The 20,677-nt window shown below is 45.1% G+C and overlaps 1 protein-coding gene across 2 annotated transcripts; it reads right to left on the reverse strand.

Moving 5' to 3' along the window:
- Nucleotides 1-1,012: 1,012 nt before the first annotated feature.
- Nucleotides 1,013-13,249, reverse strand: LOC123096906 (uncharacterized). 2 transcript variants are annotated; one of them, XM_044518702.1, is made up of 9 exons: nucleotides 13,036-13,234; nucleotides 12,689-12,691; nucleotides 12,130-12,381; nucleotides 10,697-10,768; nucleotides 9,899-9,963; nucleotides 2,175-2,331; nucleotides 1,852-1,932; nucleotides 1,687-1,776; nucleotides 1,013-1,516 (listed from the first exon to the last, which is right to left on the reverse strand). In XM_044518702.1, the coding sequence occupies exons 3-9, from the start codon at nucleotides 12,349-12,351 to the stop codon at nucleotides 1,376-1,378; spliced, it is 828 nt and encodes a 275-aa protein (XP_044374637.1). In that variant the 5' UTR covers nucleotides 12,352-12,381; nucleotides 12,689-12,691; nucleotides 13,036-13,234; the 3' UTR covers nucleotides 1,013-1,375. The 2 variants fall into 2 exon arrangements, with proteins under 2 accessions (XP_044374637.1, XP_044374636.1); XM_044518701.1 differs by lacking the exon at nucleotides 12,689-12,691 and having other exon boundaries at nucleotides 12,130-12,379; nucleotides 13,025-13,249.
- Nucleotides 13,250-20,677: the final 7,428 nt, after the last annotated feature.

The raw sequence follows: 20,677 nt of genomic DNA on the forward strand, positions 1-20,677 counted from the left end.
AGTAGGTTGCTCGGCAATCGCACATGTTTAATGGAGGGAGGCAGACAGGCGGGCGGCATTTGAATGCGGAGTGAGGGCTCATGCACCAATACATGGTGCAGGCGGCGCTCTCGGCCGATGTGCCGCTTCAATGTCGGCTCTAGTGAGAGGCCGCATCCGCTCTGGGCTGGCATGAATACAGCGCTGACACTCTTGAGAGGACCATTTCGGGCAGGAAAGGGCACGTCCGACAAAGAGGCCTTTAGGTGGGTCCGGGTTGTCGAAAGCGTGTGTGGCAGCGGTCCGGACACCCGCAAGCCCCCCCCCCCCCAGCGTTTGCTTCTAGTTTGCAGGGTCTGCCTTAGAGATGCCCTTATCCCTAAAGTTTGTGCGCAAACACATAGTTGTCCAATAGTTGCCTTCATATCTTTTGTTCTCTGTTTTGTTGCATCAAACCAATAGTCACACACTAAATTGGAGGGATTAAAACACTATTTAAAGCTAACATTGCATTGTAAAGTTCTTGCATAGGGAAAAAAACCCGATTAGCGGCTTTTTACATTCATAAAACTAAACCATTTGTCGCCACGGCGATTGCGACAACAGCAAGATTTGATAGTGTCGACATAGTGGGGATGTTGGGGAATGCTTGAACGGGGGGAGGGGGGGCTAGTATGGTCTAGAATTCCACCTCAACAACCGGGTCCACGATCAGCAATGTGTGGACAGGTGCTAGCGTGGGGACATGTGCGGCCATGGAGACAAGCACTGGACCAAGGTGGCTTGGAGTACGGAAGAGGGGGGAGGCACCGATGAGTGGATTAGAATAGGATAGTCGTAGTCTCTAGCGTTACTCCTTCCGTAAAGAAATATAAGAGTATTTAGATAGTAATCTGAGACGGGAGTACATATGAGCTGTCAGATCACTAGTGGGGAGTACACATGAGCTGTCTAAAATGGTGTTGGCCGTGCGATGCTACCGAGAAGTAGACTTGCGTGGCGTATAAAAAAATACTGTGTTGGGTCGGTCACCTAGATGCACTAACCACTTGCAATTTCAAACGAACCTTCCTAGTTGAGCATCCAGCAGGTTACCCATATATCTTGCCCATCAAATCATTGCGCTTAGAGCACAAGACTCGGGTTGCACCAAAATAGTAAAGGTAATAGATGTTAAATTTACATTAAATCAATGCTTAAATTACATTCAGACACACAGGTTTAGTCACATTGCTCGAGACAAATAAGACTCTGACACCATACGAGGTTTTTACGTGGCCACAGGAAGGCTTCCTAGCATTCCTGAGGAGCCAGCACCAACAGCAAAATAGGCACCCAGACCTACATCTTCAAGCACGCATTATGCCAGTACTTGTGGAACTACTGGGTCGTTTAGCTATTGCTGTTGCTGCTGCTGCTGCTGTGGCTCATGCTGTGGGGTGGTTGGGGAGTCTGGAGCGATGGTAAACTGAAGGGCACGGCCCTGGGCTGATTGCAGGATGAATGCTACCTCTGCCGTGGCAATTGAGGCCGCTTCCTGCCAATAAAAAAAAAACTGTAAGGTTAGATGCTTCTCAATGGTTAAGAGGATACAAAAACTAATACATGTAATGATTTCAACAAAAAGGTTCACATGAACTAAATGGTGAGAGATATTCGCAAAAAAGAATTGGCGTGAGACACCATTGCTATTGGATAAAAAAATACCTCCCTTTGTCGCCGGCGATGCAAAATGCTGAAGATCCATGCCATTATATAGCATGGCAGCAGAAATCCAGCAGCTCGGAGAAGAAAAAGCTGCAAAACATCGGTTGAGAATTCATGTAATGAGATTAACAGGAAAAAAAAGGGAAATAAAACCATGTGACTCACAGAGAACATGGTAGAAGCGTCATCATCTCCTTCATTGTCCGAGATCGACAATGCATGTCTTAGAAGCAATAGGGCCATTAGCTGGAAAAAAAGTAGCAATTTTCAGATATTCTTCTCTTGAAAATACCAGAAATATGATAAGAATGTCAAGGAAGCAGGCTGGAACAGAAAGATGCACTCGTTTCTGTACTATTTGTAACCAACTAAAAGAACAGTTACTCAATCCATAAACCAAACTGTAGGTATGGATGATATCTAAAAGCACTGAACAGTAGGAAGTGTTGGAGGCTGGACAATAGAACCTGGAAATAGTAAATACTTACAATGAGTGCAGCAGAACGGCAGAATGCAGCACCATTAGCATCAGTACCACCATATTCGTCGTACTCTGCTTCAAGAAGACGGCGCTGTGCAGCTGCTACAGCAAGAATTCTTGGGTCGCGCATATCCAGAGGAGCTCCTGTAATGGTCCAATCCCCACTGCAAATCATGCAAATCAATAGACCTGACTCAGATATGTTCGAATTTTTAATGCACTTGAATCTACTACCCCTATAAAAGCACGAAGGACGGAGATCCAAATCTATCATGTTCATCCATACAACAAATTCTACAGCCTAAAATCCTCGAATGTTTACCGCTAATTGCAATTAGCACGTAACTCCCGAATGCATGTCTCCCACTGCCCACCTTCAATCAATAACTGCCGAATTGCAGAGCGGTATCCTCTTGAAATCTCTCGGTGCAGTTGTCCGTTCCATACACCCTATTTTACAACCAATTGTTTCATTCATTACTTCACACACCATGGCCCATGCTACTAGTTAACCGGATTCAACATTTGTGTACATATCAACTTCGAGTGGGTGCAGATTCGGGATGTACTACTAAAAGAGTGAATGCATATTAGGTATTTGTAATAAGTTATTGCTCCTTTATATACATGAATTTCCAGAAGAAACTTGGTCGATCTTTTAGTTATGTATATTCTTGAAAATGTGTATCGATTTTTCTGTTGTCCTTACAATTTTATTGGTAGTTAGGTGCCTAAGTGCCTTAGGTCAATGAAAGGAGAGCAAAGTGGCATTCAAATCATAGTTGTTCCAGAATATTTTTGCACTTGCACTTGGGTGAACAATTTGCTATGATTTTCAATTTTTGATAACTGGGCATACGCCCCTTAGAAATTTAGCCGATAACTTTCTCCCTGTTACAATCATTTTGTTTATCTTTACTTGGATTAGCAAGCAAAGCATAGATAATAATACACTTAATTTCTATCTCTAACTTGTTAACTACACCGAAGTCCTACATGTATGTCCTTCTGATATGTTCTCTCTATCACAATTGGGTACTCAAAGTTGTTAGAAAATATGCAATTTGTATTTCCAGGTGGCCATAGGCCGGTATATATACATGTACAGGTATGGTACAATATGAAGAAAGCCCCTTATAGAAAAGAGAAAGTACAAAGGGTGCACGGCCAAATAAATATAACTCTAAGACCCCCCCCCCCCCCCCCCCACACACACACACACGCCCCAAACTCATGGTGGATCAACAACACTGAGTTTGGAGAGATAGAAGCCGTGTTGTGCTCTAGCTTGGGCCTTCGTAAAGAAATCCACCAACTCTAACTCGGAAGGCAAATACTGAAGAGCAACAACCTGAATGAAGCATCAACACCAATATGCTTGGTGAGCTCATGCTTCACAGGGTCGAGCGCAATGCTGATAGCACTTGTACGACAATAGTGCAGTCAGTGTAGTGACAGACACACCAAACTACTGAAGTAACCACCGCAACCAAGTAACCTCTGTTGTCAAAGGAGCCATAGCTCGCAACTCAGCCTCTGCACTCGAATGGAAAACTGCAGACTGTTTCTTCGTAATGGGAGAACCATCAAGGAGAACACGATAAGCAGAAAGTGAACAGCGATTCGAGGGATCACTAGTCCACGTAGCATCCGATATCTGAAGTAGTAAGGAACTAGAGCGAGGAAAGAACAGAGTGTGAGAAATTGTGCCACGAAGATATTGTTGAACACGAAGAGGGTGACTAGTGAACCAAAGTACAAACTGACTCAAAATATGAACAGGATAGGAGATACCCGGACGAGTGACAGCTAAATCGACAAGAGTCCCAACAAGATGACGATAAAGCGCCGGATTAGACAAGGGGTCGCCATGAGAAGCACGGAGGTGAACATTGAGCTCCATGGGAGTCTCAACAGTGCACTCATCAGTAAGAGCAGCACGAGCAAGATCCTGGGTATACTTTTCTTGGGAAATAAAAAAGGCGTCAGAGGTCGAAGATACCTCAATCCCAAGAAAGTAGCGAAGAGAGCCAAGATCAGACATAATAAACTGCTCACTGAGACGCGCCTTAACAAAGGCAATGTACTAGGTCGTCGCCAGTGATGATCATGTCATCAACATATAAAAGAAGAGTCCAACCACGAGGAGAAAGGTGGACAAACAGTCAGGATCATGAGCGCTCCTCGAAAAACCAGCGACAGTCACCACAGAGGCGAAACGCTCAAACCAAACACAAGGGACTTGCTTGCCATATAGAGAGCAACGAAGACGGCAGACCATGCCATCAGGAACAGAATACCCAGGTGGCTGCATGTAAACCTCCGCACGCAAGTCACCATTAAGAAAGGCATTCTCAACATCAAGCTGAGATACAGACCAATGATGAATAGAAGCCACAACAATAAGTGTGCAAACAGTGGTCATATGGGCCACATGAGCGAAACTCCCATCGTAATCACAACCATGCTCCTGCAGAAAACCACGAGCCACAAGACAAGCTTTGTAGCACTCAAGAGAACCATTGGAGCGAGTCTTAACCTTGTAGACCCACTTACAAGCGATGAGACGAACACGAGGAAGAGAGACAAGATCCCACGTGTTGGTCCGCTCAAAAGCAGCAATCTCCTCTGCCATCACAAGTTGCCATTCAGGATGAACAAGAGCATCATGATAAGAAGTCGGCTCAAGAACAGCAGCGCCGGCACTAGAAAAACCAAGGCGGTCAACAGGTGGAAACGGGCAAGCACGTAAGCCATAAGTAGGCTGAGACGAGGAAGATGGCACATCAAAAGTAGATTGCGCATCGGTAGAATCATCCACAACATGCGGATGGCGAGTATAATAGTGAGGAAAAGATGGAAGAATCAAGAATACGAGGATCAATCACCACGATAGACTCGGTGATGGAGGCCGGGAAGCCACTGGGGATGAAGGTGCAGAATCCTGCGATAAGTGAGGTGAGGAAACCATGGGAGATGGCGTCGTTGGATCTGCAGCAGTCTGAGAAGTAGTAGTAGTGAGAAGGGTAAACAAGGGCTCAACTGGAGTGATGGGTGTCGGGAAAAGTGAGCAAGGAGATATCCTCCACTGAAAAGGTCGAGGAAGATGGACGCGGGTAGAAGGGGTGAGGCTCATTAAAAGTCACAACCCGAAAAATACGCATCCGACAACCGACGGGATCCAACAACGATAGCCCTTATGCTCATCATTGTATCCTAAGAAGATACACTCGATAGACTGAGCGGTCAGTTTGGTGCATTCACGGGAGGTGGGAAGAACATAGCAAACACAAACAAAGCGTTGAATAATCAGGAGAATGATCAAAAAGACGCTCGAAAGGAATGCCACCGTGTAGAGCAGCAGACGGCTGAATATAGATGAGATAGGTAGAAGTGGAAACAGCCTCAGCCCAAAGTTGAGGCAGAAGAGAGGTGGCAATCATCAATGCACGAGCTGTCTTAAGAAGATGACGATGCTTACGCTCAGCCACACCATTCTAAGACAGGCACGATAGACAGGGGACCTCGCTGGAAAGCCCTCGAGACAAATGCCACACATATGAATGCACATAAAGGCAACAAACTAGGTGTAGTTAGGGCCTGTTCAGAAGTGCTCCCACTTCCCAAATGAGCCAGCTTCTCGTGGAGCCAGCGCTGGCTAGCTTCTCGCGGGAGCGGGCGAGCGTTCGGCAGCAGAGAAAACGATTTGTGGCGCTGTAGCTTCGAGGAAAACGCTTCCCAAGGCACTCGGGAGGGCATTCCACGTAATATCGAGCAACTCCTGCTTCTCGTATTCGCGGAGCTGGTCCGACGTTACTTCTGAAATTTGCACGCAGTCCAGCTAGTTCTCCAGGAGCTGGCTTCTTGAAGCCCTCGCGTTCGGCCAATCCTCGCCCGCTTCCAGAGAAGCGCGGAGCAGGAGCACTTCCGAACAGGGCCTTAGAGCATCTCCAACAGCCGCACCAAAAGACGCGCGCGCGGTAAACTGGCTTTTTAGCGCGCGCGGGACGTTTTCGCGCGCTCCAGCGGTGGCGGGAAACTTGCGCACGCGGGAAACAATTGCGCACGCGAGAAAAGGCGGCAGCTCGCGCGCTACATTTGGCACGCCGCGTCCAGCGCGCCTATAAATTGCGGCGCTCGCCACGCGGCTATCCACAGCGCCACACGCGCTCTCCCCCGCTTTCTTGTAGCTCCCTTTGCTTCCTCGCCGCTCCAACCCCCCGCCACCGACGCGCCACCATGCCGCCGCGCCGCCAAGGAGCGTCGGGCTACCGCGGCGTCCGCCAGCGCCCCAACGGCTCGTACTACGCCGAGATCCGGTCCGGCGACGTCCGGCTCTGCCTCGGCACCTTCCAGACTGCGCACGAGGCCGCCCGCGCGTACGACGCGGCGGCGTGGCGCCTAGACAGGCCGCGCAGGCAGATGAACTTCCAGGACGTCCACACGCGCCAGCAGGCGCAGGACGTCGCCCCTCCACCTCGTCTTATCACGGATCAGGACCGTGCGGAGCACGCTCGGCGGCAGCGCCGCCTCCTCATCGCCGAGGAGGACGAGCGGGCCATGGCGGAGTGGCGCCGGCGCCACCCGAAGGACGTCGCCGACGAGCAAGCCTACTGGGCAGAGCAGACGGCAAAGCGCCGCGCGAAACGGTTGGACGGGCGTCGGCGGAAGGCCCTAGCGTTATCGCAGTGCGATATCGTTGAAAATGGTGGGCAGTCGATCTTTTCGGCTAATGATCCTCGTTGGGACGCCATGTGGCTCGATACCTCGGACCAGACCAGCGAGGATGATGATGATGATGACTGGGAGTAGGTTGTAGTTGCACTATCTAGTCGTTTTTTATGTCGTTGCACCGTAGTTTTATCTATCTATGCTATGGAACTATGTAAAATATCTATGTATCGTTTTTATCTATGAATTTTATTATGTATCGTTTTTATTTAAAATACGTACGCAATGTTCGTGCGATAGCACGCGCTGCATTTTAGCGCGGCTGCTGGAGCTACCCACGCGTGCTAAATTTTAGCGCGGCTGTTGGAGTCAGCGCTGCCCGCCGCGCTTTTCCAGGCGATGGGCGCGCTGCAAAGCACTTTTTAGCGCGCCGCGCGTTGGGCGGCTGTTGGAGATGCTCTTAGTATGATAAAAAAACTGGGCAACGAGGGATAGCAACAAAGCAGAGGATGAAGACATTGTACCTGTTTTCTTTCCTTTTCTTTACAACTGAAATCAACTACTCAGAAACCGGCTCTGTTCCAGGACAGCGGAGCGCACACCCGATGCAACAAAGAGGAAGTCCGCCAGACGGTGGAAGGAGCACGTGCAGCCGTAAGAGTCAGGTGTCATTGACTTGCAATCCAAAGCCCACGAGACTGGGTGGACCGGCTAGATCCAGCTGGTCGGACCTGCAGCAACCAGGTCGGGCAGATCAGGCAACTACAAATGCGGCTTTCAAGGCGTTGACCAGAGCAGCCTTCAGGACAAGCGGATCAAGCGGGGTTGCACGGCGGGTAGCAACCAGGGCAAGTGATCTGGCAAGGAGGTTGTTTGACCAGGCGGCGGCAACCTTGACGATTGGATCGAAGAGGTGGCTCATGGATGAAGCATGGACCAGGACGGAAAAAGACAGCAACCACCAGCCCAAGGAGAAGGACGGCAGCGTGAGCAGCATCGACCAAGAGGAGTCGAAGACGCAAGACGGGATCAGCACGAGTTGTGCGTGCGAATAAAAATACCTAGGGCTCTAATACCATGTTAGGAAATATGCAACTTGTATTTCCAGGTGGCCATAGGCCGGTATATATACATGTACAGGTGTGATACAATATGCAAAAAGCCCCTTATAGAATGGAGAAAATACAAAGGGTACACGGCTAAATATAAATAACTTAACAGTTATCATATTACTATTTGTAAACATCTGAGATCCTATGCTAGCAGACAAGTTGGTATATATTTCTTTTGATTGCATATTCATGCTAGCAGAGTATCAAAGGCACAACCAAGAGCAGTGTTCATGATGATCTCGAGTAATGCTTTGTCATGTGTGAGATCTAGGACGGTCGATATATCCTTTCAAAATTGCATCAACGTGGAAACATGGTGGGCACAATGAATATTTATTTAACTTGACATGTTCTTAATTTCATGGGTAGTGCTTTGTTTATATATCCAAAAGTACTGTGAATTTGATTGTAGAAGTACAATTCACTTGATTGATCTGTGTGAAGGTAATTAATTTTCATACAGTTTAGAATGACACAAGATGATGCATCACCCCTCTTTTCATTACGCATGCTCAGGTCGTATATGTAGACTAAGAAAAAAGGTTGTGTGACAACATCGCGAGGTTGTTGCTCTGCATGTGATCGAGATGGTCGATCAGCGTGTGTAGCCGGCACGAACACCTATTGCCAAAAAAACAGGTGGAAAACATGGGGGGGGGGGGATAGCACAAAACAGGACTTTATTTGAGTTAAATGAATAATCAAATATTTGATGAATGACATTTGAAATTACTGGTTTCATGTTAATGGTGGAATACTACCAAGCTATATATGTGCTCCAAAGCTCCATGTTTCCGCTGGAGCACAACAAGTGGGATTCCGTTACACATTCGCCTTTTTTGTATGTACTCCCTCGACATTCCTTGAGTACAACTTTAGTACAAAGTAAAGTTGTACTAAAGGAGCGTCAATTAATTTAGATCGGAAGGAGCAACTCTTTTCCTAGCCCGATTAGGGAATGACTAGCAAAAACAAGGCCTTCTATTTTACTCATGTATGCACAATTCTTTTGGTACAATGCTACTTGTTGTAATCCAAATATGTCATAAATTTACCTGAGAATTTCCCAGAGTAAGGCTCTGTACTTTGAATTTTGAACTCAACCCACAACCAACAAACTAGCTATTTGTCTGTAGTAAACTCACATGACTTTCCGTCCCAAATTACTTGTCTTTGTCTAGATACGGATGTATCTAACACTAAAATGTTTCTAGATACATCCGTAGCTAGACAAATCTAAGACAACCTTTTCAGGACGGAGGGAGAACAATTATGTCGAGTTGTTGAACCAATTTGTTGGACTATATAGGTTGCCTTCTCCTTGGGAATCTTAATGCAGTTCCCTTCTAGGCATGAGGCTGATATATGTAGCATTAGTTGTTAGAAAAAGCATTCCTATCTTCTGCTCAAGAAAAGACAATCCATCCGGTTGGGTTAATTTCGGTTTTTCTACAAAATATTGCTAATTACCGGTTCTAAAATAATTTCATTTCCTGTTGCAGGGTTCAGGGTCATCAAGCAGGGGTTAGCCATTTGCTTCAAGCTGCTTCGGAGGACATCGCAGCGTGTTTGCGTCATGCCCATGTCTTCCACAATGCATGAATGGTACAGCAGGATGTGCCCTCTTTTACAGGCGCTTGCTGTCAATTCCGCTAGATAGACTAAGACCATACATGATGCATGATTTTTGTGAAGCGATGGACATTCTTTTGTATGCAACTAGAAACACTTCAAATGCTATCGTTGTTTGACGGACTTCCCCAGACTGTTGAGTTATGTTAGTTTTCATTGTATTTGATACCACAATTCCACTGAACAAAATCTTTTGGTTTAATCTTTGCAAAGATGGGTTTTATGCTACGGAGAAAGTGAAAATCTACTAGCACCAGCCATAATAAGGTTTTTGTGCATTAATTGAACAAAAGGCAGTATCTGAAAATAAACTTGCCTTATATCTATGCTGGTCTCATCTGGTTGAACACGTGGTGGTGCTGTGTACCCAGGCTTATATTGCTGCAGGGTACCGTCAGAGCTTCAAATTAGTAAACAGGGATAGCAAGGGCACCATAAATGTGCACACTGGACAAATCAACTTGTATTCTACCAGAATATAACCATATCTGGAACATTTGAATCCATGAAAACAGCATCGGATTTCTCGTTCTCTTAATGATTTTTTTATTATCTACCATGGTAATTACCGGCAAAATTTAGGAAATACAGAATTAAAGATGATCTGGAAGAACAACATACGTACACTATGAGAAAACTAGAAATGAAGCAGTTAAGTACCCCCAGCAGATCTTTTTTTTATTGCATGTCCACCTCATCGAACTTAAGTAAAAAGAAGAAGAAAAAATAACTTCACCCCTCCAGACAACAATCATTCATGGCAGTAATTCCTCCAGGTAGACAATACAGCAGCTGCACATACTCATGGTGCATGAGCAAATGAGACAGCATTTCTAGGTGGTGGCACATAAAGGCATAAAGCTCCATGGAGTGAGGCTTTCATGTGAGCATAACATAAGGCACACAACATGAAATGCTAAGTGGTGTTGCAGGGAAATTCTGGTGGAACTACTGTGACGCATGAAGTCAACAGGTCACAACACACGGAAAAAATTTAAGCGGAAAAACTGGGGTTGCCGTTCTGGATTGTATGTAGATTAACATACTATTCAAAATTTGGATCAATACAAAGATGAAACGTGTACAATTGGTGTGAACTGAGAAAAATACTAACCTCATGGCAAATTTCACATGTAATGTCTCCTTTCTCATTGCACCAGCGTTGCACACACGCTCTATGAGCATACTGTACATGAGAAATAGAACTGTCAACTAGATACTACATAATTTGATAGATCAAACATACAAACATTTATATGATTTACAAGGATGAAAGTAGAACATAGATAGCTCAAGGTAAGTTTTACATATATGATGTGCGGCTCCGCAAGCACAATAGGACAACATGCATACACGATTCATGTAATGGGATTCAGTTGACATACATAAGCAACACAAAAGATAAAGATGTAGGATCAGCAGTTCCAATGTCAATAAATCATCATTACAATAGATCTAAAAAGATTGAACTTGATAAATGAGTCCCATATGATCGGTTATACATTTTTCAAATAAACTGAACCAGAAAACACAGGGTTAAATTACTGGTGAGGCAATGATGTGAAACAATGAAACATGTGGATGCAAAATCAACCACACAACTCGATGCTGCGAATATGTGAATGATCTGAAAGATCATGAGGACTAATGAAGATGCACTAGGTTGTAGGTATTATTGAGGCCAAGCCAGATGATTTCAGTAGCCTTTAACGCTCCCACTAGAAGTAGATATGCAGCATTAAGACTTAAAATAATTTAAGTGAAACAACCATGCTTTATTCTTGGTGTAGATTGTACGAATTTTGGCCAGCGAAACTATCATATATCTCATTGTCGCATGCTGCTTGGGAAGTTAGCGCCAAGGTAGCATTGGAACGACATAGTGGCAATACAAGCTTTGCATTGTTCTTCTCTTTTTACTCTACATACAGTACAGAAGATGAACATAGCTAGTCCCTTAATGATGTAAAACGGATTTTAAAGCTCCTTTATTCAAAACTCGACAATGTTATAAACTTCACTGTCATGTAAGTTTCTCCATACAAGATCAAAGTCAGTTCTTTGTTAAGAAATAGATGGCAGGTCATCCAACTTGACCATGGCATGAATATCCGAGAAAATAAGTTAGACACACACAGGCGCACCTTAGAGGAACATAAATGACATGGCCCAACTGGACATAATTATAGAATGAGTCAAAACTTTTGATACATAGCATTTTTCCAGTTAGTGTCCTTTAAAGGTGGATCCTTCCACTAAACTATTGCTGCCATAAGGAAGAAAAAGATGATACAAACATGATACTATCCTAAATATACACACAATCGGCTACTGCCTACTAAATTTGAAACATATCGGAGCATACTTATAAACTATACCACATGTCAAAGGAAATGGCTGACACATGCTGAAATAAAACACAAAAACTAAGGACCCCCACCATATGTGCAGTGCACAAACAACAAAACGCCTAGCAGTAGTTTCAGCCTTCCAGGAACATGAGAATCATATGCGAGATTTGAGAATAAGACTGGAGAGGACCCAAACCTTCAGACTGCCGTTGCACGTACACGGCTTCTCGAGATTCTTGATGCTGTCCTCTTCCTGGCATATGCGGCACTCTGCAGCCTGGATGAGTGGCTCATCCTCGCCATCATCCTCCGCCATATCAACAACAGCCACCGACACAGCCTCAGATGGCTTCTCAGCAACGCCATCATCCTTGGTGTTCGCCAAACCGTCCACATTCACCACCACATGGTCCCCCATCCAAAACTCCCCTCAACAAATCGAACTCCTGTAACAAATGATCACAACAATCGTAAGACGTTCAGATACTAGCAGAGACACAGTTGCAGGCCATAAAGCATGTATTGAAGTGACGGAACAGATAACAGTGACCAATATAGGGTGCAGCGGCGGTGATCAGTGCCTAAAAATGGAGAAAACAAGATGCAAATGGTACAGAAATCCCCCTCAAAAATCAACGGGTAAACTCAAAATCAGGCAACTAGAGAGCACCATGTAAACCCTAGCTCTGGCTGGCGGCTATACTGTAGCATTCTCACCTAACTCTGTCTACCAAATCCAGGCCCTGACTACCAAGTCCACGCACACCACACGATTCGACGCGGCGGTGGAGAGCAATCCGATTTCCGGTGGACTGCACAAAGAAGGAAGGTGAAGGCGCGAGCGAACCGGAGCCCCCGCCAAGAGAGGGGGACATTCGCAGCGGACGGCTCGTCTGCCAGCAGGAGAGGTCGCCGGCTTCCAGCCCCCAACCCACACATCCACAACTACAACTACTAAATCAACCGCCGTAGCAGGTGAGGGGGGAGAGATGCCCCACACGCCGAATCGCCACCGGTCCCCCGGTGCAGCCGCAGATTTCGCACCGGAGCTAGAGAAAGGGGGGAAGGGATCGGAGGAGCAGGGTACGCACCTTGCCGGCGGCGGCGGCGGCGGCGGCGTCGAGGATGACCGTTCTCCTCTCTTGGTCCGGTGGGCTAAGTCTAGAGACGTCCTCTTCCTCTCGATGTCCAATTCGTTGGCTTCGGTCTGGTCGTCTAATCAACACGCGATTTCGCTCTCTTGGTTTTGCTGGTTCGCGAGGAAAGGGAAGAAAGAGTCAAGAGAAGGAAGCTGGTGGTAAGAGGGAGTAAAATATAGGAGTACTTAAATAATAAATTGATATATATTACTATAAAACATTACGACACGATTGGCCGACGCGGTGGTCGAGGAGGGTAGGGACGCGCTCGCAACGGTCAAACATGGCGCGCCCATCGGCTACACTGACACCTCGCCGCCGTCTCGACGCCGGTTGTTTTATATGTCCGATGCTGATCCCATGGCTCGCTGCGGACCTTCTGGACGGGGCGACCGCTTCGCTGTCATAGACTAGCCACAATGGTAGTTCTATGTTACCATGTTACTACTCTATGTTACTACCTCAATAGTGGGTAGTAACATAAGTGTGGTAACATGCAAAACTTCATTTATTACGTTATAGACTCATATTGCATTGGGACATGTGATGTTACAGTAACTAGCTAAGTTACTAGTACTACATCTCTCCTCATTAACTCATTGCCACATAAGCAAAATTGCTGAGTTGGACTCGATGTTACTACCGAAGTTACTCCCACTGTGGCTAGTCATATACTACTGCTTGCAAACGGAAGAAGAAAAATATCACATGTTTTTAGAGCAAATCAAATGCGTCGATTCAAGCGGACTTGTATTTTATCCGCTTTTTGTTCATTTAGGTCGACTGTCCGCTCGACGTCCGTGTGTGTCGAACTGATGCATCCAGCCGGCCTACCCAATTCTCGTCCACGCAGAAAACAATTTAAACTTAAAAAGGCCCTCGGTCAGAGATCATGCCAACGGCCATGCCATCGCTCAGAGTTGATGCCGGCAGCCAATGCCAGCGGCCGACATACATGCCAACCTCAAAAAACACCGCACAGTTCATGTTGGCGCACTTGCAAGCGGCCGACACGTATGCCAACACAAAAAGGGTGGGAGTTCAACCACGCCATCTTGGGCGTGGTCATGCCAGCATACAAAAAAGATGGCGCTCTCCGCCATACATCAAGCTTGAGCATGTCGGCCTACATCTTCTCGAACCAAGGCCTCTTTCTTGGGGGACACCGTGCTCAAGTCCACCTTCATGATCACCACCCCCTTCAACATACAAGCGAGCGACACTTCTTTTGCTTTGGTAGCCTCTATCTCGAGCATCTTCGGTTGCATCTCCGCCTCCATCTCGAGCTTCTTCCTTTGTATCTCCATGCAGTCCTTCATTTTGCTCTTCTTTGTCTTGCTAACGCTTCTCCTTCCTTGTAGCATTTTGGGTCATCATGCCTTGCAAAGTTTCTTGCAAGGCAATCGATGCCACATCACGCTTGTCCTCTTCCTTTGAGTTGGTCTTTCCCCACGGTCGCGGCTTCTCTCCATCACCATTCTTCCCGATGGCCGCATATTGCGCCTTTTATCACCATCCAACAATGGGTGAGAGTGAACGTCTTGTCCCCATGTTGGGCCTTGAATGCTTCCAAAGCTTGGAATGCCTACAAATGAATACACAAATGCATATTCATATGGGCAATGGACATGCAAGCATGAAACAACGTAAATGAAGATGGAGGAATGTATACCAGGTCTTTGATGTCGAGGCCACTCACGGGACGGCTCTCGATTCTCTCAAGGGCGGCACAAAAACTTTTTGCACTCTTGTTCTATAACCCTCAAACGCTTCGAGAGAGACACACGTCCACGCTTGCTCTCCATCTTGTATGGCGTGAACTTCTTGTGCTCATGAAATTTGTGATGGACTCTTAGTCAAAAGGTTAATCCCTTTTGCTCGACGCAATATTGGGGTCTTGTCCAATATCCCTCCAACATTCACAAAGGAGCTTGTTCTCATCCTTTGTGTATGTCTTCGTCTGAATGCTTTGACGCTTCTTGTTTGCATTGGCTTGGGTGGTGAGCTCGTCGGCAAACAAAGGCTTCCCCTCGATGTCCACTTTATCTTCTTATTCTAGGTCGTAGTCGTCTGGGAACTCATGGCCTTGTGGGGAAGTGTTGACCATGCCATCTTGGCCTTGCGTGAAGGGGTCGGCCGTGCCACCATGGCCTTGAGCGAAGGTATCGGTTGTGCCCTCGTGGCCGACCATGGAGGGGTCTCGACCGTCTCAGCTTTGGGTCTTGTCGGGATCGTAGGCTGCGCCACCCATGCCGCCCTCGAAGATGATGTTCTCCATGATGAAACGGTTGGCCGTGTCATCGTCCGTGGTCGTCGGCATTGTGTCGAATAGGTTGCGGGCATCGGGATGCATGTCAGTGGGGATCTAACACTGTTGTTTCCTCTGCCCCCCGGTGGACGACCCGCCCGCTGATACGTCACATAAAGATTTTGTTATGGTAGATACGCTAGCACCTAGATCACACAAGGCATTACATCCATAATATTTAATATTAACTTTAATAGTAGGTTCCCATTCATCATGCAATTTCCTAGGTATAGAAACCTCCAATTCTAACTTTTCTTCATGAACTTTTATCATTATTTCTACAATATGTTTAGTATAAGCTTTATTTTTTTCATAAGCATTAGATGAATTTATCATAGATTGCAACAAGGAAATACATTCAATCAAAGAACAATTATCATAATTAAAGTTCTTGTAATCCAAAGTGGTGGGCACATCACTATTTAAAGTCTTGACCTCTCCAAACCCACTTTTATCATTTTTATTATTAAGATGATCACCCTCCGGACAATTGGGACGGCTTCTAGCTAAAGTTGATGTTGGAAACATGCCCTAGAGGCAATAATAAATAGGTTATTATTATATTTCCTTGTTCATGATAATCGTTTATAATCCATGCTAGAATTGTATTGATAGGAAACTCAGATACATGTGTGGATACATAGACAACACCATGTCCCTAGTAAGCCTCTAGGAGACTAGCTCGTTGATCAATAGATGGTTATGGTTTCCTGACCATGGACATTGGATGTCGTTGATAACGGGATCACATCATTAGGAGAATGATGTGATGGACAAGACCCAATCCTAAGCCTAGCACAGATCGTGTAGTTCGTTTGCTCAGAGCTTTTCTAATGTCAAGTATCAGTTCCTTAGACCATGAGATTGTGCAACTCCCGGATACCGTAGGAATGCTTTGGGTGTACCAAACGTCACAACGTAACTGGGTGGCTATAAAGGTGCACTACATGTATCTCCGAAAGTGTCTGTTGGGTTGGCACGAATCGAGACTGGGATTTGTCACTCCGTGTAAACGGAGAGGTATCTCTGGGCCCACTCGGTAGGACATCATCATAATGTGCACAGTGTGACCAAGGAGTTGATCACGGGATGATGTGAGTTACGGAACGAGTAAAGAGACTTGCCGGTAACGAGATTGAACAAGGTATAGGGATACCGACGATCGAATCTCGGGCAAGTAACATATCGATAGACAAAGGGAATTGTATACGGGATTGATTGAATCCTCGACATCGTGGTTCATCCGATGAGATCATCGTGGAACATGTGGGAGCCAACATGGGTATCCAGATCCCGCTGTTGGTTATTGGCCGGAGAACGTCTCGGTCATGTCTGCATGGTTCCCGAACCCGTAGGGTCTACACACTTAAGGTTCGGTGACGCTAGGGTTGTAGAGATATTAGTATGCGGTAACCCGAAAGTTGTTCGGAGTCCCGGATGAGATCCCGGACGTCACGAGGAGTTCCGGAATGGTCCGGAGGTAAAGATTTATATATGGGAAGTCTTATTTTGGTCGCCGAAAAAGTTTCGCGCATTATCGGTATTGTACCGGGAGTGCCGAAAGGGGTTCGGGGGTCCACCAAGGGGGTCCACCAGCCCCGGGGGGGGCACATGGGCTGTAGGGGTGTGCGCCTTGGCCTATATGGGCCAAGGGCACCAGCCCCAAGAGGCCCATGCGCCAAGAGATAAGGGAAAGGGAGAGTCCTAAAGGGGGAAGGCACCTCCGAGGTGCCTTCGGGAGGATGGACTCCTCCCTGGCCGCACCCTTCCTTGGAGGAAGGGCCAAGGCTGCGCCCCCCTCTCCCTTGGCCCTATATATAGTGGGAGGGAGGGAGGGCAGCAAAACCTAAGCCCTGGCACCTCCCTCTCCCTCCCGTGACACATCTCCCTCCTCCCGCAGCGCTTGGCGAAGCCCTGTTGGAATCCCGCTACTTCCACCACCACGCCGTCGTGTTGCTGGATCTCCATCAACCTCTCCTCCCCCCTTGCTGGATCAAGAAGGAGGAGACGTTGCTGCTCCGTACGTGTGTTGAACGCGGAGGTGCCGTCCGTTCGGCGCTAGGATCATCGGTGATTTGGATCACGACGAGTACGACTCCATCAACCCCGTTCTCTAGAACGCTTCCGCTCGCGATCTACAAGGGTATGTAGATGCACTCCCCTTCCCCTCGTTGCTAGATTACTCCATAGATTGATCTTGGTGATGCGTAGAAAATTTTGAATTTTTGCTACGTTCCCCGACAGTTGACTCATCTCCAATCCCTTTTTTCATCAAGTTTTATACTACTAAACAAAGTTTCAATGGGTGTCACACCAATCATTTTAATATCTTCATCGTGATTACGATAAAAACCGGGTGGAATAGTCTTTTCTATAAATTCTCGCTTAGCTCTCAACCTAGCGGTTCTCTCTTTACTTTCATTAATGGAGACTTGGATAGACTTTATTGACTCATTAATATCATGATTAGGTGGCAAAGTTTTAATTTTAAGAGTTTCCACATCATGAGTAATCATATCCATGTTTCTAGCCATATCATTAACTTTATGTAGTTTTTCTTGTACCATACCATTGAAAATCTTTTGAGAACTAATAAATGATTTAATGTTGTTCTCAAGTCCAATAGGTATACTATTATTATTACTATATGAATTACCATAATTATTAGTGGAATTTCAGGGATACGGTCCAGGCTTGAAATTACCTCTATAAGCATTGTTGTTGAAATTATTTCTGGAGACAAAATTCACATCAATAGCATCATTATTTTGCTCAATCAAAGTAGATATTGCCACATCATTATGATCTACTTGAGAATTTTTACTAGTAAACATATCCATAAGAGCATCCATTAATTTTATCACTCAAAGTAGCAATTTCTTCGATAGAGTTTACCTTCTTACCAGTTGGAGCTTGTTCGGTGTGCCATTGAGAATAATTTGTCATCATATTATCAAGAAGCTTTGTAGCCTCTCCCAATGTAATTCCCACAAAAGTACCATCTCCAGCAGAGTCTAGAAGACTTCTCGACACAAAATTTAGTGCCGCATAAATTTTTTGTATTATCATCCATAAGCTTAAACCATGAGTGGGACAATTTTTAATCATTAGTTTCATTCTCTCCCAAGATTGTGCAACATGTTCTTGCTCAAGTTGCTTAAAGTTCATGATTTGATTTCTAAGAAAAATAATCTTAGCGGCAGGAAAATACTTGGCAATAAAAGCATCCTTACATTTATCCCATGAATCAATACTATTGCAAGGCAAGGATGACACCAAGTTTTAGCACGATCCCTTAGCAAGAAAGAAACTATCAATTTGATAATATCATTATCCAAATCTTTTTTCTTTTGTATATCACGCGATTCAACAAAGGTATTAAGATGGGATGCAGCATCCTCATTAAGATTTCCAGAAAATTGTTCTTTCGTAACAAGATTTAGCAAGGCAGCAAGCATTAATATCACATGACTCCGCACTTGTGGCGGGAGGAGAAATTGTAGTACTAATAAAATCATTATTATCAGTATTTGAAAAATCACACAACTTAGTGTTCTCTTGAGACATATATAGTGACCAAGCAAGCAGATAAACGAGCAAACTAACAAAGTAAATATTTTTGATTTTTTTGATTTTTAGAGAAGTAAAGGGAGATGAAAAAGGGAGGCAAATAAAAATTAAAACAAGTAATTGATAATTTTTATGTAGGAACCTAGTAAGAATTTGATGATGTCTCCCCGGCAATGGCGCCAGAAATTATTTCTACTACTTGTGAGCTGCGTTGGGATTTTCCCCAAAGAGGAAGGGTGAAGCAATATAGTAGCAAAGAAGTATTTGCTTTAGTGAGAACCAAGGTTATTGAACTAATAGGAGAACCACACAAATCCTCGTCATCAGCATCTATAGACACAAAAGCAAATACTTGCACCCAATGCGGGCAAGAGGGTTGTCAATCCCCTTGAACCCATTACTTGCAAGGATTAATTCTGATAGTGGTAGATAGATAAGAAGAAAAGTAAAATAAATGGAGTAAAATTGCAGCAAGGTAATTTTGTTTTTAGCAATATAATTAAAGTAGACCCTTGAGCCATAGTTTTCACTAGAGGCTTCTCTCCCGAAACAATAGCATACGGTGGGTAAACAAATTATGGGCAATTGATAGAAATCGCATAGTTATGATGTTATTCATGGCAATGATTACATATATAGGCATAACTTCTGTGACGAGTAGACCGACTCCTGCTTGCATCTACTACTATTACTCCACCAATCGACCGCTATCCAGCATGCATCTATGGTATTAACTTCATGACAAATAGAGTAACACCTTAAGCAAGATGACATGATATAGACAAACTAAACTCAAGCAATATGAATAAACCTCGTCGTTTTATCCTTAATGGCAACAATAAAAATACGTGCCTCGCTACCCCTTCTGTCACGAGGTGAGGACACTGCAAGATTGAACCCATTACAAAGCACCTCTTTCACCGAAGATAAATCAATTTAGTTGGCCAAACCAAATAGATAGATCGGAGAGAAATATAAAGCTATCATAATCATGCATAATAAAGTTCAAAAAAGACTCAGTTACTTTCAACGAATAATTTGATCATAATCCCACAATTCATCGGATCCCAACAAACACACTGCAAAAGAAGGATAGAACTCCAAGAAGATCAAGGAGAATATTGTATTGAAGATCAAAGAGAGAGAAGAAGCCCTATCTAGCTACTAGCTATGGACCCATAGGTCTGTGGTGAACTACTCACGCATCATCGGAAGGGCATTAAGGTTGATGTAGAGGCCCTCTGTGATCGATTCCCCCTCCGACAGAGTACCGGAAAAGGCCTCCATATGGGACCGCAGAAGAACAGAAGCTTGCGGAGGCGAAAAAATTGTTTCGAGTGGCTCTTTGGGGGTTTCCCAATATTTGAGAATTTATAGAAGTCGAATTAGGCCAGATGGAGCCACGTAGGCCCCACAAGGTAACAAGGCGCGCCTAACCCCGGGGCGCGCCATGTTGCCTTCCCATCTCCTCTCCTCTCGAATCTTCTAGGGTCTCTTTTTCCCAGAAAAAATCGTCAAAAAGTTTTGTACCCTTTGCACTTTGTTTGGTACTAATTTTCTGGAAAACAACAAGCAGAAAATAGCAACTGGTACTAGGCACTGGGTTAATAGGTTAGATCCCAAAAATGATATAAAATAGCATAAAATGCATATAAAGTATACAAGATTGATAAAATAGTAGCATGAAAGAATAAAAAATTATAGATATGTTGGAGACATATCAGCAT

Source organism: Triticum aestivum, chromosome 4D (assembly GCF_018294505.1).
Source record: "Triticum aestivum cultivar Chinese Spring chromosome 4D, IWGSC CS RefSeq v2.1, whole genome shotgun sequence".
Classification (NCBI taxonomy): domain Eukaryota; kingdom Viridiplantae; phylum Streptophyta; class Magnoliopsida; order Poales; family Poaceae; genus Triticum; species Triticum aestivum.

Bases quoted from the DNA above. Each gene is read 5' to 3' on its own strand.
- LOC123096906 (XM_044518701.1), bottom strand. From the start codon at position 12,351: ATGGGGGACCATGTGGTGGTGAATGTGGACGGTTTGGCGAACACCAAG. The intron at 10,769-12,129 runs GTTTGGGTCCTC...TCTCATGTACAG, and splicing joins CGTGCAACGGCAGTCTGAAG to TATGCTCATAGAGCGTGTGT. The intron at 1,517-1,686 runs GTATTTTTTTAT...TTTTATTGGCAG, and splicing joins ATCGCCGGCGACAAAGGGAG to GAAGCGGCCTCAATTGCCAC.